The sequence below is a fragment of the Lasiosphaeria miniovina genome (assembly GCF_030549165.1).
Source record: "Lasiosphaeria miniovina strain SMH2392-1A chromosome Unknown B0T26scaffold_1, whole genome shotgun sequence".
Lineage (NCBI taxonomy): Eukaryota > Fungi > Ascomycota > Sordariomycetes > Sordariales > Lasiosphaeriaceae > Lasiosphaeria > Lasiosphaeria miniovina.
This window is the reverse complement of record NW_026848220.1, coordinates 1,810,600-1,831,221: the sequence shown is the minus strand read 5'-3', so window position 1 is coordinate 1,831,221 and position 20,622 is coordinate 1,810,600. Positions and strand designations below refer to the sequence as shown.

The following is a 20,622-nucleotide window of genomic DNA, read 5'->3' as shown; positions in this document are numbered from 1 at the left end:
TCTAGGCCGCTGAAAAATACAATCACATGATGTCGAGGGCTCACTTACAGCCTCGCCTTAATGTCACGTAGGCAACCTGCGATATCACCCATTGAGATTGTTGAGTCTGTTGGATGTGGGCATATGAGGGGTACGGGTAAGGCTACGGATGAGGAAAAGAGTTCCAGACTACCTAGTCCAAACCACCACATTTTCCCCCTCAGCCGAGTTTACGGCGAAGTCCAATTCCATCAGTCCAAACCACGTGGGCGATTTTCTAACGGCTAGAGAAAGAGGGTTCACGGCCGTCCACGTAAATGTGGCAGGGAAAAAAAGGACCACACCAAAGGGTGGGGGCGGATAATGGTGCCCGACCAACTTGTATTGCAACTGAGAGTACCGCGCCAGTTCTACTTCATCTCACCAAACGGGTGATGGGAACGCGAGTAGCAGACCCTCCTCAATGTGGCAGATGACTCGCGAAACACCTCTTCAATGTGGCAGATGACTCGCAAAGCACCAAGGGTTTAATCCGCACAAACGGCGAGCACAGTCTTCGGCCCGTTTTCAAAGGACATGGAGGCTATGCTGAAGAGGAAACTAGTTGAGAAGCCGTGTTTCATTGCCAGCCTTGGGTTTCCTTGGCTCTTTGACAGATGGGTGTGGGTGCGCGCAGAGAGTCTCATAAGTACCTGAGTGAAGAAAGCGGGCAAGATTTACCATGTCTATAGCAACCAACTCCTATTGTATCTACCTTGGGCACTGGTTGGCGTCTTCTCTGGAGCCCGACTTTTGATCAACTCAACCGGCTTGTGCAGCAAGCAACTGGCAAGAACAAACATGGCGTCACGGACCAGAACAGACGATTACGGCGCGCCGCTTCCGCCCAAGTTGGATGCTCTGACGGAGAAGCCGACCCCCTAGATCATCAAGCGACAACTTCTCGGGGTGAGGGTCTTGGTCGAGTATAAAGATTCTGACGACATATTGGCCGAGTAAGGAGCCTGATCACCTACCCCGCGGACTACGAGTCTTGCGATTCTAGACAGACGGCTGACTTGCATATATCGGCAGCGTTGTCGCCATCCACGGATTTGGGGCGCACCCGACGGACGCTTGGACGTTCGAAGGCGAGGGCAAGAATACAAACTGGCTCACCGACGAGACCATGCTGCCGGCTGCTTGCCCAAAGGTGCGCATTCTCAACTTTAGCTATGACTCGATGCAGATGGGGGACAATCCGGCCAGAGGGTCGATCCCAAATCTCGCCATGAAGCTACTATCAGGGCTAGTGGAGAAAAGGAGAGAGTGTCAAACCCGGCCCATCATATTTGTCGGACACTGCCTCGGCGGGCTTATAGCGCAAAAGATGAGCAAAGCATCTCCCGAGCTTGCCAACTTGGACCGGCTCTAACCACGTCTCGACAGGCGTACATGATTGCTATGATGCACACGTCCGACTACCCTTTCATATACGACTCGATCACGGGCTTCCTGTCACTCGGCACTCCCTACAAGGGATTCTCGTCTGCCAAGAGCCTGAAACAAATGTATGCAGAGATCGTCCTCGCACAGATGCGTACAGAAAGCAACCTAGGCAGCTCTCTAGCCGAGGATAATGATATGCTTGTCGGCATCGTCTACGATTTTGCACGCAAGATCAACACTCGCACGTCTCCGCCTGTAGTCTTCTGCTTCTTTGAAGAGAGACTTACCAAGTTCGGGGCTATTGCCGGTGTCGAGACCGACTTGGTGAGTAAAAACACCCGGCACGGAAATGGCCTTGGCCTGTAGCTGACGGTAATTGTGCAATCGTTTAGGAGTTTGTTGTCAACGAATCGTCAGGCACTTTGAACGGGCACCCCAAGGCCGGATTGTCTCTGGGACACTTCGAAATGAACAAATTCGAAGACAGCGAAGATTGCCACTACCAGTCTGTTAGCTATGAGATCAAGAATATGGTAGAAAAGTCTAAGGATATCCTAGGAGGTCGAAGAATAGGTAATCAAATTCCCAAGCTGCTTTCACATGTAACACACACCTTCTCTCTCCAATAAGTCGCAGGTCCCATATCAGTAAAGGGGCGGCGGGCTTTGATCATCGCATTCCTGATTCCTGTCCCTCATTCGCAGGGTGCCCCCCCTTTCTCTCTCTCTTTCTCTCTCTCTGTCCCTCTCTCTCTCTCCTTCTCTCTTTCTCCTTCTCTCTCTCTCCCTCTGACTAAAAGGTGTAGATATCCCTTCGAAGACGTCAACCTCAGAGCTCTCATATTCACTGTCGACGATGCTTCTCTTTAAGGAAGAGCCTAACTTTATAGGCCGCGGGGGGATGTTGCAGCGGATTACGGATAAACTAGGCAAGACGAAGATGGTAGAGCTGTGCGGTGATCCCGGGATCGGGTATGTGTATTCTCTCTCCTAGATTAGAGGATCAGCTCTCTCTACGGGCCCTCTCGATACGACTACTAATACGAAACGAGTAGGAAGACGCACATTGCTATTAAATACGCACACAAGTTCGGCATCGACTTCCCCAGCTCCAAGGTCTACTGGGTCAACGCCGCCAGCGTAGAGCAGTTCGAGCAGTCATATAGGCTCATTGCCAGCGCCTCCCACCTGAGTGACGCGGGGAAGGGCGGCGTGGCCGAATCGGTGCACCACCACCTGAAACGGGAGTCTAGCGGCTACTGGCTGATGGTACTGGACGGCTTGAACGAAGGCGCGGATCTGACGGCTACGGACGGGCCCCACAAAGGGAGGTCGCTTCTGGACTTCGTCCCAAAGTGCCACATGGGCAGGGTCTTGGCCACGACTCGCTCGAGGACAGTGGCAAATCGGCTGGCCCAACAGAAGGAGGACAATGTCGTCGAAGTGCCCGCCATCAACGACAGGGATGCCGCCAAACTCCTGCTAGGGTCGTCGGCCGTACAAGACGAGGCCAAGCTAAAGTCGGCGGCCCGCGTAGCCAAGGAACTAGGGCACTCGCCCGTCGCCCTAACGCTGGCCTACGCGTACCTCGACACGGTCGAGAAGATGCCCCTGAGCCGTTACCTGGACGCGGTCCGGTCGCAGCAGCAGCCGCCTGCTCCAGGGAACCACCACCACCACCACCGCGCCACCAAAGAAGAAAAAGAAGAAGCCGGGGTGCGGCGGGCATGGCAACTGCTATTCAGCCACCTCGCCGCGAAGCGCCCAGAGACGTCGTGCCTGATGCTGCTCTTCGGCGTCCTGGATGTGCAGAGGCTCGGCACCTCATTCCTCGTCGAGGCGGTAGCCGACAAGGACGTCGAAAGGCACATCAAGATCCTTGTGCGGTACGGTATGGTGGAACCCTACGTAAACCGCACTGCCATCTTTGTCACAGACCTGATCCGGCAGTGCACGCGGGCGTGGCTGGTGGAGCACAACCAGCGGCCTGTCTACGAGGAGAAGGCCCTGTCGCTGATGAGCGCTGCTGATCCTGACGCCGAGGCCGAGGAGCACGACAGGTGCGATGCCCTGACCCCGTGCGCCCTGGTCGTCCTCCAGCTCCATGTCCCGTCGTCGCCGGGCGCCGCCGTCGAGGTCAAGCGCAACCGCGCGCATCTGCTCTTCAAGATGGCCACGCACATGGCACACCGGGGGCAGCACCAGGCTGCTATCCAGCGTTTTGAAGACTGCCTACAGGACTACCACGACCTTGGCCTCAAAGACGACGCAGAGAAAGCGCAGCATGCCCTCGGCGAGGCTAGGGCGGCCAAGGTGGACTACCACCATGCCGCAACCGAGGAAACCGAAGAGCCGCCCCCGCACAGCTCTTCCCTAGTTCCGGCCAGCCGAGGAGGAGGAGGCGGCGGCGGCAGCGGCGGCAGCGGCGGCGGCAGCGGCAGCAACAGCGAGACGCACGAGAGCGCGCTCGACGGGTACGCGGAGAACTACAATCTCGCCCTTAAGCAGGCGAAGCAAGGCTATCTCCAGCAGGCCGAGATATGCTACCTCAGTGCCTGGGAAGCGTCGGCCCGACGCTTGGGCGGCGACCACTTCATCACGCTGCGAATTCTCGGCAGCCTGGCGCAGGCAAGGTGCTCTCTCGGGCGCGTGGACGAGGGGTGGCCCATCCTGCAGCAAGTGCTCGCCATGCAGCGCAACCTACTGGGACCCGACCACCCCGACACTCTGGTGACGCGCCACAATCTTGCGTTCGTGTCAGAGCATCTACTAGCGTCGGACTCGCCCATGCGGAGAGCGCCGCAGATGCGTCTTTTGTGAGATGTGAGGAGTGAAAAAGAGACAAGCAAAGGCAGCAGGCCAAGCACCAGCCCCCTTTTCCAGCGCAGAAGATAGGGGGAGGTGGCGGATTTATTAGCTTTTTTTCTCCGACTTTTTTCTCTCTTCATCTTTCCCGTATTGTCAGGCTACGTCTGCCTAGATTGATTGTCTTAATTAGTTCGCTTGTTATAAGTCCCACTTGCGGTCCCCGTCTCGATACTACCGCTAGGACCACATGGATGGTGACGCTCTGAGAGCTGATGCCGCAAGTTAATGCTGCCTTTCCATAACTATCGAGGCCGCGCGCCATCATCGTCGCCGAAAAAGGCGGGAGAGATCCGGCGTAGCTACGAAAGGGATCCGGCTGTCCATGTCAAGTGTTCCTCTCGGCGACGCCTACACCCTACATTCGCAACGGGTTGCATGCAATGAGGCTACGGCGAGGGATTTTTCTCCCACATACAGGGGCAACGTATAGGGAGGTGGGAAGCTGGGGGCTCTAATCTATATGCTACGGGTGCCAAGATTCGGCGTCCACGTATACTTGGCGATTGGCTCGGCGTGGTACGAGTCCGGGGCCTTGGGCACCAAGCGACGCGGTGGGCGTAGGGGGCAGGAGTTCATGGAGCCGGCGATATGGCAGCTGCTGCGCCATACTAAGACACATCGGGTTGCAGCTCTGCCTGGAAATATTCAGCCCCAGTTCGGTGAGTCCAACGATGGTGTGCACTCCGTCCCGCGCCTGCAACCATACAGACAGCCATGACTCGCCTGTAGGAGCCTTGATTTATGTCAGGGGTAGCAGAACCAGCCCTCTCGGCCCCAACGTTGCAAGGCGGCTCTGGCATGTCAAGTGTCAAGTGAGCTTTGAGGGCGCTTTCTAAAAACTACTCATGTCCAAATCTCCAGTAGCAGTTGAGCATGTAGCCGTAGGTAGAGCCAGGGTCCTGGTGCGGTATAAAGATTAGAACGGGCGGCAGTGACTTGGATAACAGGTAGCTGTCTGCATCCCGGCACACAAACACCGATCAAGATCAGAGACCAGCGAGCTGCCCACTAGGTTTTTTTTTTTTCTTTTTTCCCAGGGAGTTGTCATTAACATCACATACCTACAGACAGATCCGGGAGAGCCTCAAGATTAGCATGTTCAACCGCTTGGTAGAGCTCCTCGGTCCCGTATCTGGGGCCAACAAACAACAGGCTCTCGGGGACGGACGCTACGGGCAGGCAAAGCAGAAACCAGCCAAGCGAAGACCCGTGACCGTAAGGAAACATACCAACCTACCAGACTAATAGTGTTTTTTTTTTCTTTTTCTTTTTCTTTTTCTTCACTAACTTGCCAAAAACAGGCGCCACCAAAGACAACGGAACCGGCCGCCAACAAGATGTCTACACCGGCTCTCCCAAACTCCAATGCGTCACATGCGCTGCCGGCAGCCACGGCACCGGCAGCCACGGCACCGGCAGCCACGGCATCGGCAGCCACGGCACCGGCAGCTATGGAACCACTGGTGCCCGCAAATGATTGGCGCTACTACGATCCATTGCCACTGGGGGGTGCAAGCCGGATGAAGCCCCGGGGTCTGCAGGGCGACGCGGCGGCGACGGGGGGCGCGCTGCCGTTTCCACCACCAGAGTGTGGCAGTACACAGCCCCCGGCATGCTCTACCAGGGCAGTCAAAGACCAACCCTTCCAGGGCCCGAGCCGCAGCAGACATCTCTCGACGCGCCCCACCAGGGCAGTCAAGCCGCCTTCCCCTTCCACAGCTCAGCCGGAGAGCCGGGAGCCGGCACCAATGCCATGGCTTGGCAGGGGGCGACGATGGTCGGCCTGGGGGAGCCACCCCGACGTGATGATGAAAATAAGATACCGTACTACACAGTTGTGATGCCGGATGACAAGCGAGAGGAGGAGGTAAGCCCGCCAGAAGAACTAGAAGAGAGTCAGACTGATGAATCTGAAGGGCCGGAAGAAGAGAGCCAGAGTGATGAATCCGAAGGGTCGGAAGAAGAGGAAGATGGCGAGGGTTGCCAAGTTCACGAGACCTACCAAGATGGTGAGGACGAGGATAGCGAAGACGAAGACGAGGACGAGGATAAAACTTGCTAGAAGAGTAGTAGTAAGAGAGTTTGGATCCCCGGGGGGGAGCAAGGATTTTCCTAGTATAGTACCTGTGTAAAATGAGTAAATTAGTTACGATTGCCCGTGCTCAGGGTTGCCCTGGCGGCTCTCTTGAGCTTCCTCTTTTATTGAGTTTCTTTTCCCTACCACACTTCCGTACTCTTTATTACGGTTGCCTCCGATCTCCTCCTTACAGAGAGGGCTAGTGATACGGGAATGGCCTCAATTGCGCGTGTCAATTGTTGACACGGCCCCGCACGTGCATTTGGCACGAGCACCACTGTATAATTACATAATCAGCACCATAGACTACCTAGTCTATGGGCTCCCACTAGGCGCACAGGTCTGTGCGCTTACATAAGCCTGAAATTCGCTTACATAAATCTAAAAATGCATCTAACGCAGCATTTACCCCGCGCAAAAAAAGGAGCTCTCAACACCAACGCCAGTCCATCATCCTTAATTCGCCAACTAAAGAGATCTACGAGGAGCGTTTAAAAGAGTTCGAAAACAAGTATGGCTTGACAAACCTTGTACAGGTTGGCTATATTAAGGAGACATGGCTCCTACCGTTCAAAGAGAAGCTTGTCTCTGCATGGGTCGACCAACAAGCTCATTTTGGAAATACAGCTACCTCTCGTGTTGAAGGGATCCATGCGCTTCTTAAGTCGTACCTTCAGAGGTCAACATTTGACCTTTTTGAAGCATGGAAGGCAATTCGGCTTGCATTGATCAACCAACTCTCTGAACTACGGTCTAATCAAGCCAAGCAACAGATCCGTATACCCCTTGAGCTCGACAAAGCTCTATATAAGGCTGTACAGGGCTGGGTCTCATACGAAGCACTACGGAAGGTTGAGAAGCAGCGGCAACTACAGTGGAAAGACCCTCCTCAACCTACTTGTACAGGTACTTTTACCCGTATCTACGGGCTTCCATGTGTCCATGCACTAACTGGACGTCAAGAGCCTCTTCTTCTTGAAGACTTCCATCCACACTGGCGCTTAATACGTAATGGGGCTCCACTTCAGCTTTTAGAGCCCCATCGTATAGAGCCAAAAGCTACAACTAGTAAGCTTCCAGCGTCAAGTACGAAACGGGAGCCCAGTGAATTCGAGGTCGTTGAGGCAACACAGGCAACACGGGCTAAGCGGCCAAGCCAGTGTACGGCTTGCGGTGAAATTGGCCATATACGGACCTCTCGGATATGTCCGAAGCGTTATTCAGATATTGTACGGATTGATTGAATGGCTGGCTGGATGGCTGGATCGTTGCAGTGTTGGCGATACGTTGGTGTTGAGAGCTCCTTTTTTTGCGCGGGGTAAATGCTGCGTTAGATGCATTTTTAGATTTATGTAAGCGAATTTCAAGCTTATGTAAGCGCACAGACCTGTGCGCCTAGTGGGAGCCCATAGACTAGCGTAAGGCGGGCAAGGAAGCGGTATGTACAGGCAGTACTATTCTGCCGCCTACGTGGGGCATATCCCCGCGGCAGGGCACACAAGCTCCCTTTTCCACCTTCCAACCTTCTACACACATCCAAATTATACCATCTTTGGTCACCACTGCAGCTTTCCCTATCAGTTAGGAAGATACTGAGCACTAACAAGTATAGTCGGTACAATCAAGATCGCGTGGCTCCTCCACACAGCTAACTACTTGACATAGACTCGTTTTAGTTCTTTGTATGGCAAAACCGGAAATTTCTAGCAAAAGACATGAACAAGCCACTATTCAGACTTTGGACATACGCACACGCACACACACGCACACACGCACACGCACACGCACACACACACACACACGCACACACACACACACAAAATACGACAGCCCGAATAATGCTAAAGCGAGAACCACCAGAGTTTCCGTACATAGTCCTTATAAAAAATAAAATAAAATAAAAACTAGGCTCCCGTCCCGTTTCAATCTCGACCGCATCCCATACCGTGGCCACCAAGACGATCCAGGTACTCCCGTACTTTGCAAAAGTCCACATGCACGAGCACCCCCGGCGGCTCCGTATCATCTGTCTCCCATGCGCACACGCTGCTGCCGTTGGCTGCTGGCCGTCTTGGCCTCTGGATAACATAGGAGCGCCGGCAATCCCGATGGTCCTTGGGAAGATGGGATAATGTCGACTGTAGCCCAGAGTCGCGTTGTTGCATTTCTCGGCATGCTCGAGCAGTTTGAAGGACCCGGCGAGCGCCTTGTCCTGGTTCTCGTTGGAATAGTCGAGGAGGCGGACCAAGGCTAGAGGGCACGATGTGATGGCAAACTCATCTACATCCATGTCCGCTCCTCCTCCCGTGTTGTAGTAGAAGCCACCACGCGCTTGTTGGACTTCAAAGTAGCCGAGCCTAGAAATGGCGCAGTGCAGCTTCCATGTTCTGTCTTCCCATGCTAGCAGGTAGTCGCAGAAGCCGCGCAACATGGCCAAGGTTCTCGGATCCGTGTTGGTGGCCGCCGGATGGAGGATCGCCAAGAAGTCTTGGCCTGACGGGTACGGGCCGGGAAAGTCGCCGCGGCCCTGTCAGACGACGTGCAACGAGTCCAGCCCATAGCGCCGCAGAGCGTTGCATATGATGAGGGCCTGGTATCTCACGAGCCTCGCCGTTTCCGACTTGCCAAGCTGCCGGGCAACATCGTGTGGCGGCGATACTCGTAGCTCCGACTCCAGGACCTTGAAGTCGCCGTGGTCGACGACCGAGACGAGCATCATGTCAACAAGAGATGCACCACTTTCATTCTTGTAGCCGTTCGTCGTCCTCGTCTGCCGGCGGGATCCCGGGTCTCGGCTTATAGATGAGCTCGTAATGCATCTTGCACCAGGCGTGCATCAACAGCGTCATCACCTACACCTCGAGTGTTTTCCCAGCGACTGCGGGCTCGGTGACATCGTCCTCCTTTAGGCGGACCCTGTAGTGGCGAGCAAAATATCCGGGAAACAGGCTTTGCCGTCGTTTAGAAGCATCCCTGTCCAAGGTTGGGTAGGGAAACGGGCCTCATTTGGGTGGTATAGGGCGATTCGGAGCCCCGCCAGGTCGTGCATGTCGGAGAGGATTTCCTGTGCCGTCTTATACTTCCGGCCCCAGTCGCCCTGGCGCCTGAGGATCGTCCGTTCCGTCAATGCTAGGGCTTTTGACCCGCCGGCCCCGGCAGACCCTTCTTTCCTAGGTCGAAGACCTCGTGGTCGATTTCGAGCGCATCTAGTTCGCGCACGAGGATCTACTTTCCTCGCTCGCTCACTTTCTCGTATACCAGGTATCCACCATTAGCGTAATTCTTCATGAAGGTCTCGACAACACAATCTCTTGTTGCCATAGTACGTGGCTCCATTCCACAGTCCGTGTGTGCTGTACGTTTGGGGGGCCGCACTTGCTACTCTGTCTGTGCTTAATGACGTCTGTTGATGGTTAGCTGGGAGCGGACTGAATAATAGGGCTGACTGTGCGGCTTTGCACGGCACGACCAGCGTATACACGACACTTATAATATCTGGCAGTGAGTGGTTGCCTTGGTATTCTTCCTAAACGGGGGCCAAAAAAAAAGGATTCACCCCCAATTGCAGATAGGCTGAGATGCACGTGTAGATGTTGTGTTGCCATGCTTCGCCCCCCGCCCACCCCGGCCATTCGGGCTGTGTAGAAGACGGCAAAAGGGCTGACTTGCGCGCCAGATTCCACAGCCCTGCTTCTTATAATGATCTTTTTACCCACTGAGATCACACACCGAGCCTCGCCCCCATCACACATACGCCTGCTCTCTGTTATTGGTTTTTTGTTAACAGAAATATAACCAGAGCCCCCTCAGCTAGCTTCCAAGGGCCACTACGATCCAATGGCTGGCAGCACACCCAAGACCTACAAAGAGTATGTCAAGTTTTGTCAACAGCTAAACCCGGGCGTCGGCGGGGTGACGGCATTCATGGCCGAGAGCCGACTACCGCCGGACTCGTGTCAGCTTTACGCTGTGAGCCTCAACCTCGACAGCAACATGGATGACAACCGTCATATGAGACAAGTACACCACAGCAACCTTCCTTCGGTTCTCGCTGCCACGGCCCCTGGCTGAGCTCTGGTATTGGTTGTCGAAGATATCCACCCTTCCATTCTTGAGATCCTTGGTTCCACGCTGGAGATCGACCCTATCTTTTTTGCTAGCTATATCTCGACAAGCCTAGAGGATATAGAGGTAGACTCGCCGCCCCCCCCTCCGTGGCCCTTACCCCGTCGCAGATCCAGTCTCGGAGAAATTGGTTCCATATCCATTATCAAAAAGTCGTCGACCTGAGCCATGATTGTCCGCCGCAGCTCTCTCCGTGGGTCTTGAAAACTTCTGGGAACGTGCGACGCTTTGTGCGACGCCTGCCGCCGCTCCAAGGCCGGCAGCTAGGCATTATGCGTGGCTGTTGCGCCATCCTGACAAAAAGCCTCCGCCGGTCCATGGTCGGTACGTGTTGGACATATGAGAGGAAAGTTGAGGGGGGGGGGAGGGGGGGGGAGGGGGTTGCGTCACTAACAACCTCAAAAGGCATTATTCTTGTCGATTCGTCGACTTCGGATGTTGTTCCGGACCCTATGACGAGCCCCGATAATGGACTTCGGTTCCGCCAGGTTTCTATTCACAACGGCTTCGAAAACTTCGAAAGTCCGCTGTCGTTTTCATCTTTCCAATCGCTTAGACCCGGGTCCCAGTGCGGCTTCAACAACAACAACAACACCGGCCGTCAGGCAACCATGCTCAACCAGACGCTCAAATACGTCTCCGAACAGCCAACCCTCTTCGGACAGGCCGGCTCCGGTCCCCTCAGCTTAGCGTATCACCCCTTGAAGATCGTTATCTCGAATTGGATGGTGTATAGTCGCATCCTAGCGCGGGTTTTGAAGCACTACGAATACTCCCTCAACGACACGCAGTCAAGAATCTTCCGGGAGGACATAATAGATCTCCAGAAATGGCGACAGCGCGTCATCCAAACGCAATTCAAAGTCCGCTCTACCAGCGAGTATATATCCCACCACTGCGCGATGGAGCCCGAAAAGGCTGCTGCTGACTGGGGCCTGGTGCTGAAGGACTTGGACGGACTCTCGCTGAGTATTACGCAGTACGGCCAGTCTCTCGAGCGCACTATCTAGGTGGCTACAACTATAGCCATGCACCATCATCATCGACGGTCAGCTAGGGAGGCTATGCTTCTCAAGCGTCTCACTTATATGGCGCTCGTTTTCGTCCCGTTATCCTGGGTTGCAGCTCTGTTTAGCATGTCCGACGATTTCGCCCCCGGCCAGCCACGGTTCTGGGTTTACTTTGCCGTGTCTGTGCCTTTCTGTCTTATTATTGTAGTCAGGACGTTAGCGATTTCGAAACTTTAAGTCCCGACCGTCTCAGAATCTCAGCCACAGCAGCAGTTTGCCGCGCGTTTTTGAGCTTGTACATACCTCTGTACCTGTGATTCCCCTCCTCCCAACCAGACAGAGGGCAGGCCCAAAAAGCGCGGCCGCTGACCCCCGAACCACTAGATAATGCTGTTGAGGGCCTAACATAGAATGTATATTGTAGAAGGATGCTGGTGATCGATTATCGGAGATAGGAGTGTAGCTTAGGAGCTCGCCAAGCTGTTGTGTTCGCACGACTCGATATAGGTGATCTGCATACTCGGGCCCGCCATCAAGGGTTGCTTTTGGATCGATTGTATGTGTTAAGGCTATCCTCTGGTACAGCCTGGGTTTGTTGAGGGAGTTGTAGTCAGGAATCCCTTACCTGGGGGGTCCCTCCTGCTAAGGCCTAGAGTCCTGCTAAGGCCTAGAGCAGTACAAAGACTTGTGTGTATGCACGATGACAGACGACGCCTTTGCACCGCATCGTCTGGTCCTTGGACATCTGTACGAGCAAAACGACGTAAAATTTCCCATCCCGTACTGACGATGCAGCGGGTACGTGTGAGTTGGTTGAGCCGATTCTCCTTTGGCGCCATGAGCCATTGCGGAGCCCTGTCGTCTACTACTGGTAGTCACTGGCTCGGGAAGTCTTGGGTAGGCAGCTCTCCCTGTACTTGGGTGTAATTGATTGGGTTTGCCAAATATAATAACGTGCGTTCTGTCTTCGCTCACTCACTCAACAACGACAACATGGCTTCAGTTTGACAGGCAGAGCACTGACATCAATTGGATTTCGACTTCCCTTATACCTGCCTCGTTATCCCTTACTGGTTGTTTCGCTATGTCTTTTCTTCCTCCCCGTGTCCGGTTTTCCAACAGCACGGCTTCGGTTTCTCTTTATCTGACGTGTCCTAACCCGACCCTGGTATCAAATTGGTACTATCAATGGCCAACGACTCTTCTTGCGCGTCTTGCCAGCCGGTGGGCAACCATGCGCGTGCCTGATGATCATCAGAGGCAAGGTATACCCCCCATACAGAGTACAGCGTATGCGACCTTAGTCTTTAGTCATGGCACAAGGATGGGACTAAATTAGAACTGAAACCCCCCTCTCCACAGCGTATCATGAGGTGGCCAAAGGTGCCGTCCTGCTGGGAACTCGGCCAGAGTCTTCTCGCTGCACGTCTGCGTACTTACCTTGCCTACCTACCTATGGTAAGGTATGTACTTACCGACATCGTGGACTTTCCGTACGCAAAGGCAAGGTACGCCACATCCAAGTTCCAAACTTGGTGGAACATTCTTGATAAGGTATGGATAAGGTTTCCCAAAGGTTGAGATGGGCCAAGGTAACTTGAAGTATGCGCCTAGGGTAGGCAGGGCAGGCAAGGCAGTTGACAAAATGCCTACGTAGCGTATTCAGGGGAATAAACTTTGTCGCACGCACCCCCAACTTCCGAAGGACAGGGATGGAATCGCCGTCGGTTGATGGTGAATCGACTTCGTCGAATCTGTTTATCGGGACCCCCTCGGAATCTAGAAGAACCCGCCATTGCGAAACCCACCAGCGGTGTATTCACTCAATGACGGTATTGAGTAGTAGAACGCGCCTAGGGTTAAATATAAATATCTGGACATATGCCTCCTAGACATTCTTGCAGGTCAAGCCAATGCATGCATTGCCTTAGTCTCGCTTATGTGTCGCGAATGCGTCTCTCTTAGTCGGAGTTGTGAGGCCGGTCCGAAGCTGAAGTGAACCCCGCTGTCGGACGGTCGGTCAGCCACTTTGACAGGGGCGACCCCAGCTCGCTTTTTGTTTCCATGTGCATCTTCTGAGGCTGCTTCTAGCGAGATCTAGATAGAAAGGTACCTCAATGACACCCTGGCGGCGCCGCCCTTGGCCCCTCCCGCAGCCCGTCCGAAAGCGCAACATTGGGCATCTGGGCACTAAGGTGGGGGCGGGGCCTGCTAGGCCATGCAGGGTCCTCCCTTATCAGCGTCAGCCACACTCCAGAGTCTTCGATTGATTTCCATCGGGAGGGGCTGAATGCGCAGGTAGAGGGAAGGCGGCGAGTCGATTGGCGTCCCAATGAATTTCAGCCTCCTGCTCCGGCCCCTTGCGCACCTGCCAAAGATTATAAGCTTCCGCAACAGTTTTTACCAACTTCTCTCAACCTTGAAGAAAATCCCCGGCTGCAACGATAATAACTTCCTCTGCATCCTATCCACCGAAATACTGCCAGACAGACAAACCCAAAGCCTTTTTGTTTCAGCTGATTACTGCGCTTACCAGGTATGTGATTGCTCTGTTCAACTCCGAACACTGCCCTCCTACAACTTTTCGCTGCATCTCTCGTCTTTCACCCACCCTGTGCTCGGAACATCCGCACAGCCTTGCAGCGTTGCGAAATCCCTCCTCTGCCGGGCTTCCTCAGAGAAGCCGATGGCATATGATATAGGGGCCCTTCGTTTTCTGCGTTTCTTTTTCTTCGCCTTCACCCAACACTGTTAGCTCACCCCGCTGCCTCATCTAGTCCGGCCATTCTCGCCTCGACGCCCAGGCACAGGCACAGGCACCCCTGCTACCAACAGCAGCAGCCTTGAACACTCCGCTCTCTCTCTGCACTTTATTGCCCGTCAAACGGCCACCACAAATTCGAGATGGTCAAGGAGACCGCATACTATGACGTCCTCGGTGTAAGAAACCATATAACTCTTCGTGCCACTATTTGAAGCCGCGCCCGGCTAACAGACCTAGGTCGCACCGACTGCCACCGAGGCAGAATTAAAGAAGGCATACAAGATTGGCGCCCTGAAGTATCATCCTGGTACGAGTTGCCTCCAACTCCCACTGCGATGTTCCGAGTTCTGACCTAGTTGCCCTCTCTAGACAAGAATCAAGGCAATCCGGCTTCCGAGGATAAGTTCAAAGAAATATCAAAGGCCTACGAGATCTTGTCAGATTCCCAGAAGCGCCAAGTCTACGATCAATATGGCGAGGCCGGTCTAGAAGGTGGTGCCGGCGGCGGTGGCATGGCGGCCGAGGACCTGTTTGCCCAGTTCTTTGGCGGTGGCGGCGGCTTCGGCGGCGGTCTCGGCGGCATGTTCGGTAGCGGTGGCATGAACCACCAGCGCGCGCCTCCCAAGGCCAAGACAATCCACCACACACACAACGTCTCGCTTGAGGACATTTACCGCGGCAAGATCTCTAAGTTGGCGCTGCAACGGTCTATCATCTGCCCTAAGTGCGAAGGCCGCGGCGGCAAGGAAGGCTCGGTACGACGATGCAACTCTTGCGAGGGCCACGGCATGAAGACGATGATGCGCCAGATGGGTCCCATGATCCAACGCTTCCAGACGGTCTGCCCCGACTGCAACGGCGAGGGCGAGATCTTCAAGGACAAGGACCGCTGCAAGCAGTGTGGCGGCAAGAAGACCATCGTCGACAGAAAGGTGCTCCACGTTCACGTAGATCGCGGTGTCAAAAGCGGCACCAAGGTCGAGTTCCGGGGCGAAGGCGACCAAGCGCCCGGCATAATCGCTGGAGACGTCGTGTTTCAAATCGAGCAGAAGCCCCATTCCCGCTTCACCCGCCGCGATGACGACCTCCTGTACAACGCCGAGATAGAGCTCGTCACAGCCCTCGCCGGCGGCACCATTTATATCGAGCATTTGGATGACAGGTGGTTGAGTGTCGACATCCTCCCTGGAGAGGCTATTGCACCGAGTAAGTTGTGGTCACGCAGATTGGCGGCTTCAGAATTGTATTTGCTAACTCGTAGTAATAGATGCTGTGAAGATGATTCGCGGGCAAGGCATGCCCTCCTACCGTCACCATGATTACGGCAGCATGTACATTCAGTTTGCTGTCAAGTTCCCCGAGAAGAACTGGACCACCAACCCGGAACACTTCGATGCGCTAAGGCAAATCCTCCCTGCCCCGGCCGTCGTCAATATTCCTCCGAAGGAGTCCATGTCAGAGCCTGCGGATCTCGAGGATGTCGAGGGCGGCACAAAGGGCTTCAGCGGCGAGCACATGGAGGAGGACGACGACCCCCAACCGGAGCGTGTCCAGTGCGCTTCACAGTAAATGGAGCGGAGTCGAACGCTTGGAAGTCATCAAAACGCCTCACGGGTCGGGCGTTCACGGAATCGGAGACCAAACGCCCCCGCATGGTTTCACGCCATCCTCCGACATGTGAAAAGAGACAATCGCGGGGTGTCTGGCGTGTCTGAAGACGACTGCATGGGCCTGGACTTTGTCGGGTTCTATTCTCGCATTTTGGAGAAGATTACACACACGCGCTACACATCCGAGCCGTGACCAGATGGGCATGGGAGGGACGAGGAACGGAGGGGAGTGGCAGGGTAATGACAAAGCGAATGATGAGGGGCGGCATTCCTGGGGATGGATGGATGGATAGAGGATTTTACACACTTGCACATCACGTTGCTAATTTTTTCTGGCATGCATTGACGGGTTCTGGCTCACCTTTTTGCTTTGTTTTGGTTTGATATATGTGTTGGGTGGATTTGGGAAACCCAGCCTATCGTCTTGTTTTTATCCCCGGACATGAAAGACGGCGTTCTAGAGCGAGGTGAGTGAGAGATAGACATCTGCCTTGTTATGCGGATGCACGTAGAGGCGGGCGTGCTTGCATGCCTACCTTGGGCTATCTCTTCCCTCTGGGACGGTCACGCAACTGCCCTGCCTCTTGTTTCTAGCGAATGGTTACGAGCATGTCATAAAAATGTGATTTAAACTTATGAGGTTTTTTGCCGTACTGTGTCTGTCAGCCAATTGCTTGATCTACATTTATGCTGTATGACTAGGTGACCAGGTATGGAAAGTAGCGGTAGGTTCTGGGGAAGCCAGCGAGCTAGAGCTTCAGCATAGACTGCCGTGCCTTTCCGCCTCCATCGGATACGATATCTGTCTATTTATATACACAGACAGAACAGGGCAGAGTAGAGAGGGATGGACCGCTTCATTCAAAGTCCATCGACGTCTTGCGCAGACTGTCAGTCGAGTACAGGATCTTGTGCAGGTCCTCTGCGCTCACGCCCGCGGCGGCGTCTCCCCCAGCGGCGGCAGCAGCAGTAATCAGCCCCGGCGGCGTCTGCAGTACGTTGCTCCAGCCCGACCCTGGCGCCCAGCCGAGCACGGCCGCGAGGGGAGGGTTTGCTGGCGAAGAAGCGGCCCGAAGACCGCTGTTCGGGTCCAGAGTAACAAGGAGGCGTGCGAATGCTAGTGGTGCGTCGGCGGCGCCGTAGAGCACGGCAACGTCCAGCGGAAACGCGCCGCCGGGAGTGGCAATTGTTTGATGATGCTGGAGCGTGCTGGCGCCGGCGTGCAGCGAGTAGCAGAAGACGGCCGGGACTCTGGGGGTTGGGGGGCTATGTTAGTATTGGGGTCATGAGTGAAATGCGGACTTGGGAGGAGAGGGCTGAAGTGAGTGAGTGAAATTGGACATACCGCTCAGAAACGACAAAGACCCAGTTGGCGACGGCGCCGTCCTCCTCGACGAGCTGGCACGCATAGAGCCGGCTGACGGCGATCTTCTTGGTCTCTGTTTCGTCGGACTCGCCAGGAGTAGTAGTGGTCGTCGGCACCACCGCGGCGTCGTGTGCGTGCTCGAGGATGTTGGCCTTGGAGAGCAGCGTGCCATCTGCCCAGTCCCACACGAACAGGTGGTCGCCGCCGCCGCCCGAGATCAGCAGCTCGGGGCGGCCCGGCGGCACGCACAGGCGGCTGACGAAGTCGTCGTGGCCGAGGCAGAAGCCCTCGATGATGTGGGCCTGGTCGAGGCGGCCGCGCGACAAGCGGATGTGCTCGTCGCGGTCCGCCGTGATGATGAACTCGCGCGGCCCCGCCGTGGCCACCACCACGGCCGTCAGCATCGACACGTGGCCGAGGAGTAGCGTGTGCTCGAACTCGGCGCCGTTGGCGGCCGCGGCGGCCGCGTGCTTCTCCTCGGCCGTCTTGAGCTGCAGCGCGAGCTTCTGGTTCTCGAGCGCCATCAGGTTCCGCTTCGTGTGCACCGTGAACTCATTGGCCTGCGGCTTGAATAGGGCCTGTGCCTGTGCCTGCGCCTGCGCCGTGGCGGCTGTGGTGTCTTTGCTTTCATCTTGGGGCTGTTGCGGCAGCAGGTGCTGCTCCTTCTTCTCGTCTGCGGGAGTAGGGATAAGGGGGAGCGCGTATACATCGCCGAACTTGTCGGCGGACAGGATAGTCTGGTTGTTTGGGGTGATGGCGATGGAACACGGCCGCTTGGGCATCATTCTTCGGCTCAGCTCCTTCAGGTTTCCGGCGCCGTCGTGCTCAAAAACCCAGATGGTCTTGTCCGACCCTGTGATGGCGACAATATGACGGCCGTCGGTTGTTGCCGAGAGCTCGTGGATGAAGGGAACGTCGTGAGGGGACGAGTAGCTGGGCTCATGGCTACCGCTCTTGTTTCGCCTCCGCCTCCGGTTCCCGGGCTGGGGGGTTTCTTGATCTGCGTCTGCGTCTGCGTCTTGGCTGTTGATCACGGGCTCCTGCCCTGCCTCCAGCTTCCTCCGCTTGCTGGGCGGTTTTGACTGCGGAGCGGGCGGCTCTCGGGGTTGCTGAGAATGAGATGGAGCGCTTGGCCCGCTGGCTTGCTGCACTGGATATTTCCAGGTTCCCAGGGGTTCCAAGTTCAAGTTGAACGAGTGGATGCTGCTTCCCCGTGCGGCGAACAGGATGTCGCCGCAGACTTTGAGCATGTGGTATGGCAGAGCCATTACGAGTTATAAAAGAAGACGACCTTGGCTCTGTAGCATTACCTAGCGTTGATATTTGATGCGCCGGTATGTGATTCACTCAAAAAAGGAAAAGGAAAATCCTGTCCTTGTCCTCTCTTTCTCTAAAAGTCAAGTCTTGCCCCTTGCTGCCACAGGAATTGTCTACCTGATGTTCACAATTGTAAGCCACAGTTTCATTTTCTTAGAACAAACATATCTGTCTAACGCACCGTCTGCTGTTGAGCCTTGGAATCAGCTAAAGTCAGGTCAGGTATCTTACGAATACTTGACCACCTTTTTCGTTGAAAATTGTTAGGGGCCGAGCCACGTGCGGCTGACCGAGATGGCTACGGCCTAAGTTCTCAGGGCAAAGAGACTCAGAGGCATCCAGACAAATCACTAGGATGCGCGGCCGACTTCTCAGGAAAAAATTGCTTGAATCGCGGTTTCTAGTTTCTACGCACCGATCGCCGGCCAGATCCACCACCTCGCTTGTCCTCCGAACTCTGTCTTGGTATCCGTAGTTGGTACGAATTAATCCGCCCACGGATACGTATCCGTACCGTCCAAGGACAGCCAATGTGGGGCTCGCGGTTGTTAGCCATTGGCCAGACCCCACCAAGCCCTAGAATGGCTGCACCCACCCACCACAGACCGTGCGCAGCCAATTCGTGCTAAATTTCTCTCGCGAACTTCTCACCATCGAACATCTCTCTCCGTTTCCTCATCCTGCACTTCTCGCCCTTAAACATCCTGCCTTCAGTAACAAAGAAGATATGGGGGGCAAAACTGGAAACAAGGCTGGCTACTTCGACAAGCTGAAGGGCTTGTTGGAGGAATACAAGTCCATCTTCATCGTCACCGTCGACAATGTCTCGTCGCAGCAGATGCACGAGATTCGCCAGTCGCTCCGCGGCCAGGGTGTTGTCCTGATGGGCAAGAACACCATGGTAAGCCTGAAAAGCACTCTTTTTGCGATCGCCGAGCCCCGTCTAATTTTTTTGGTCTGTTTTTAGGTTCGCCGTGCTCTGAAGACCTTCATGCCCGACTCGCCCGAGTACGAGCGTCTTCTCCCCTTCGTCAAAGGCAACATCGGCTTCGTTTTCACCAACGACGACCTCAAGGAGATCCGTGACAAGATCCTGGCCAACAAGGTTGCCGCCCCCGCCCGTGCCGGTGCCGTCGCGCCCTCGGACGTGTTCGTGCCCGCTGGAAACACGGGTATGGAGCCTGGCAAGACCTCCTTCTTCCAGGCCCTCGGTGTCCCCACCAAGATTGCCCGTGGTACCATTGAAATCACCACCGATCTCAAGCTCGTCGAGGCTGGTGCCAAGGTCGGTGCCTCCGAGGCCACCCTCCTGAACATGCTCAACATCTCCCCCTTCACCTACGGCATGGGCATCTCGCAGGTCTACGACCAGGGCAATGCCTTCCCCCCCGACGTCCTCGACATTGGTGAGGAGCAGCTCCTGAAGGCCTTCTCCAGCTCCATCACCACCATTGCATGCGTTTCGCTTGCCATCAACTTCCCGACCCTGCCCTCGGTCATCCACTCGCTGGTCAACAGCTACAAGAAGGTCCTGGCTGTTGCCATTGGTACCGACTTCAGCTGGCCCGAGATTGATGAGCTCAAGGACCGCATTGCCAACCCCGATGCTTATGCCGCCGCTGCGCCCGTTGCCACTGAGGCGGCTGCCGCCCCTGAGGCCAAGGCTGAGGAGAAGAAGGAGGAATCGGATGAGGGTTCCGACTCCGACGAGGGTGGATTCGGTGATCTCTTGTTAGTAACCCAACACCCCTGCTTCCGGTTCATGCAGCTAACATGTCCAACAGCGGTTAAACGTAACGATGTCATGAAGATGTTCCTAGACCAGCAACCTTGGTCTTGGTCGAGAAAAGGTTTCATGGATTTTTATCTACGACTTTATAGAGATCAGTTTGTTGTTAAATCAAGCACATCGCACCTGGCGGACCAGTCTGAGGCCCACTCGCTTGTGCTCTTGAAATATGTGCGGGACTCATCCCTGACGCAGCACCTTATTTCTTCACCGTCAAAGGTTAGTTCGAATTCCCTACCAGTTACCTCACCTTGCCCCCTTCCCGTGTCGATGATTAGAAAAAATCAAAG

General features: G+C 55.1%; 8 protein-coding genes across 8 annotated transcripts; 6 read left to right on the top strand and 2 right to left on the bottom strand.

Moving 5' to 3' along the window:
* Nucleotides 1-819: 819 nt before the first annotated feature.
* B0T26DRAFT_736377 (uncharacterized protein) lies at nt 820-2,058 on the top strand (the record flags this gene model as incomplete). The annotated part of the gene is made up of 6 exons (XM_060443318.1): nt 820-869; nt 933-974; nt 1,054-1,312; nt 1,408-1,731; nt 1,800-1,940; nt 2,044-2,058. 6 exons carry the CDS (start codon nt 820-822, stop codon nt 2,056-2,058), a joined length of 831 nt encoding a protein of 276 aa, XP_060302319.1.
* Nucleotides 2,059-3,896: 1,838 nt separating this feature from the next.
* B0T26DRAFT_626865 (uncharacterized protein) lies at nt 3,897-4,157 on the top strand (the record flags this gene model as incomplete). Its single annotated transcript, XM_060436192.1, has 1 exon — nt 3,897-4,157. A coding segment is annotated over one exon (261 nt), but the record flags the coding sequence as incomplete, so codon positions are not given.
* A 1,462-nt stretch (nt 4,158-5,619) lies between these two features.
* Nucleotides 5,620-6,570, top strand: B0T26DRAFT_684282 (uncharacterized protein). Its single transcript, XM_060440834.1, is given in 3 exon segments — nt 5,620-5,656; nt 5,672-6,159; nt 6,277-6,570. The coding sequence occupies 1 exon segment, from the start codon at nt 5,726-5,728 to the stop codon at nt 6,113-6,115; it is 390 nt and encodes a 129-aa protein (XP_060302317.1). The 5' UTR covers nt 5,620-5,656; nt 5,672-5,725; the 3' UTR covers nt 6,116-6,159; nt 6,277-6,570.
* A 1,433-nt stretch (nt 6,571-8,003) lies between these two features.
* Nucleotides 8,004-9,672, bottom strand: B0T26DRAFT_669849 (uncharacterized protein; the record flags this gene model as incomplete). The annotated part of the gene is made up of 5 exons (XM_060439112.1): nt 8,004-8,054; nt 8,297-8,878; nt 8,954-9,170; nt 9,208-9,324; nt 9,581-9,672. 5 exons carry the CDS (start codon nt 9,670-9,672, stop codon nt 8,004-8,006), a joined length of 1,059 nt encoding a protein of 352 aa, XP_060302316.1.
* Nucleotides 9,673-10,426: 754 nt separating this feature from the next.
* Nucleotides 10,427-11,771, top strand: B0T26DRAFT_20257 (uncharacterized protein). The gene is made up of 2 exons (XM_060433748.1): nt 10,427-10,800; nt 10,882-11,771. The coding sequence occupies exons 1-2, from the start codon at nt 10,749-10,751 to the stop codon at nt 11,484-11,486; spliced, it is 657 nt and encodes a 218-aa protein (XP_060302315.1). The 5' UTR covers nt 10,427-10,748; the 3' UTR covers nt 11,487-11,771.
* Nucleotides 11,772-14,283: 2,512 nt separating this feature from the next.
* On the top strand, nt 14,284-15,846 carry B0T26DRAFT_19758 (mitochondrial targeting protein). The gene is made up of 4 exons (XM_060433725.1): nt 14,284-14,426; nt 14,488-14,557; nt 14,620-15,456; nt 15,518-15,846. The coding sequence occupies exons 1-4, from the start codon at nt 14,391-14,393 to the stop codon at nt 15,817-15,819; spliced, it is 1,245 nt and encodes a 414-aa protein (XP_060302314.1). The 5' UTR covers nt 14,284-14,390; the 3' UTR covers nt 15,820-15,846.
* Nucleotides 15,847-16,505: 659 nt separating this feature from the next.
* On the bottom strand, nt 16,506-18,718 carry B0T26DRAFT_19797 (uncharacterized protein). Its single transcript, XM_060433728.1, has 2 exons — nt 17,206-18,718; nt 16,506-17,111 (listed from the first exon to the last, which is right to left on the bottom strand). Exons 1-2 carry the CDS (start codon nt 18,492-18,494, stop codon nt 16,718-16,720), a joined length of 1,683 nt encoding a protein of 560 aa, XP_060302313.1. The 5' UTR covers nt 18,495-18,718; the 3' UTR covers nt 16,506-16,717.
* A 425-nt stretch (nt 18,719-19,143) lies between these two features.
* B0T26DRAFT_842659 (60S acidic ribosomal protein P0) lies at nt 19,144-20,547 on the top strand. Its single transcript, XM_060447564.1, has 3 exons — nt 19,144-19,444; nt 19,511-20,274; nt 20,328-20,547. The coding sequence occupies exons 1-3, from the start codon at nt 19,271-19,273 to the stop codon at nt 20,332-20,334; spliced, it is 945 nt and encodes a 314-aa protein (XP_060302312.1). The 5' UTR covers nt 19,144-19,270; the 3' UTR covers nt 20,335-20,547.
* The last annotated feature ends 75 nt before the right edge of the window (nt 20,548-20,622 follow it).

Excerpts from the sequence above, each read along its gene's own strand:
- B0T26DRAFT_684282 (XM_060440834.1), top strand. The coding sequence starts at position 5,726 with ATGGAACCACTGGTGCCCGCAAATGATTGGCGCTACTACGATCCATTG.
- B0T26DRAFT_20257 (XM_060433748.1), top strand. The coding sequence starts at position 10,749 with ATGCGTGGCTGTTGCGCCATCCTGACAAAAAGCCTCCGCCGGTCCATG. Across the intron at positions 10,801-10,881 it reads CCTCCGCCGGTCCATGGTCG|GCATTATTCTTGTCGATTCG; the intron begins GTACGTGTTGGA and ends CAACCTCAAAAG.
- B0T26DRAFT_19758 (XM_060433725.1), top strand. The coding sequence starts at position 14,391 with ATGGTCAAGGAGACCGCATACTATGACGTCCTCGGT. Across the intron at positions 14,558-14,619 it reads CGCCCTGAAGTATCATCCTG|ACAAGAATCAAGGCAATCCG; the intron begins GTACGAGTTGCC and ends TGCCCTCTCTAG. Across the intron at positions 15,457-15,517 it reads TGGAGAGGCTATTGCACCGA|ATGCTGTGAAGATGATTCGC; the intron begins GTAAGTTGTGGT and ends TCGTAGTAATAG.
- B0T26DRAFT_19797 (XM_060433728.1), bottom strand. The coding sequence starts at position 18,494 with ATGGCTCTGCCATACCACATGCTCAAAGTCTGCGGCGACATCCTGTTC. Across the intron at positions 17,112-17,205 it reads GTCTTTGTCGTTTCTGAGCG|AGTCCCGGCCGTCTTCTGCT; the intron begins GTATGTCCAATT and ends CCCAACCCCCAG.
- B0T26DRAFT_842659 (XM_060447564.1), top strand. The coding sequence starts at position 19,271 with ATGGGGGGCAAAACTGGAAACAAGGCTGGCTACTTCGACAAGCTGAAG. Across the intron at positions 19,445-19,510 it reads TGATGGGCAAGAACACCATG|GTTCGCCGTGCTCTGAAGAC; the intron begins GTAAGCCTGAAA and ends GTCTGTTTTTAG.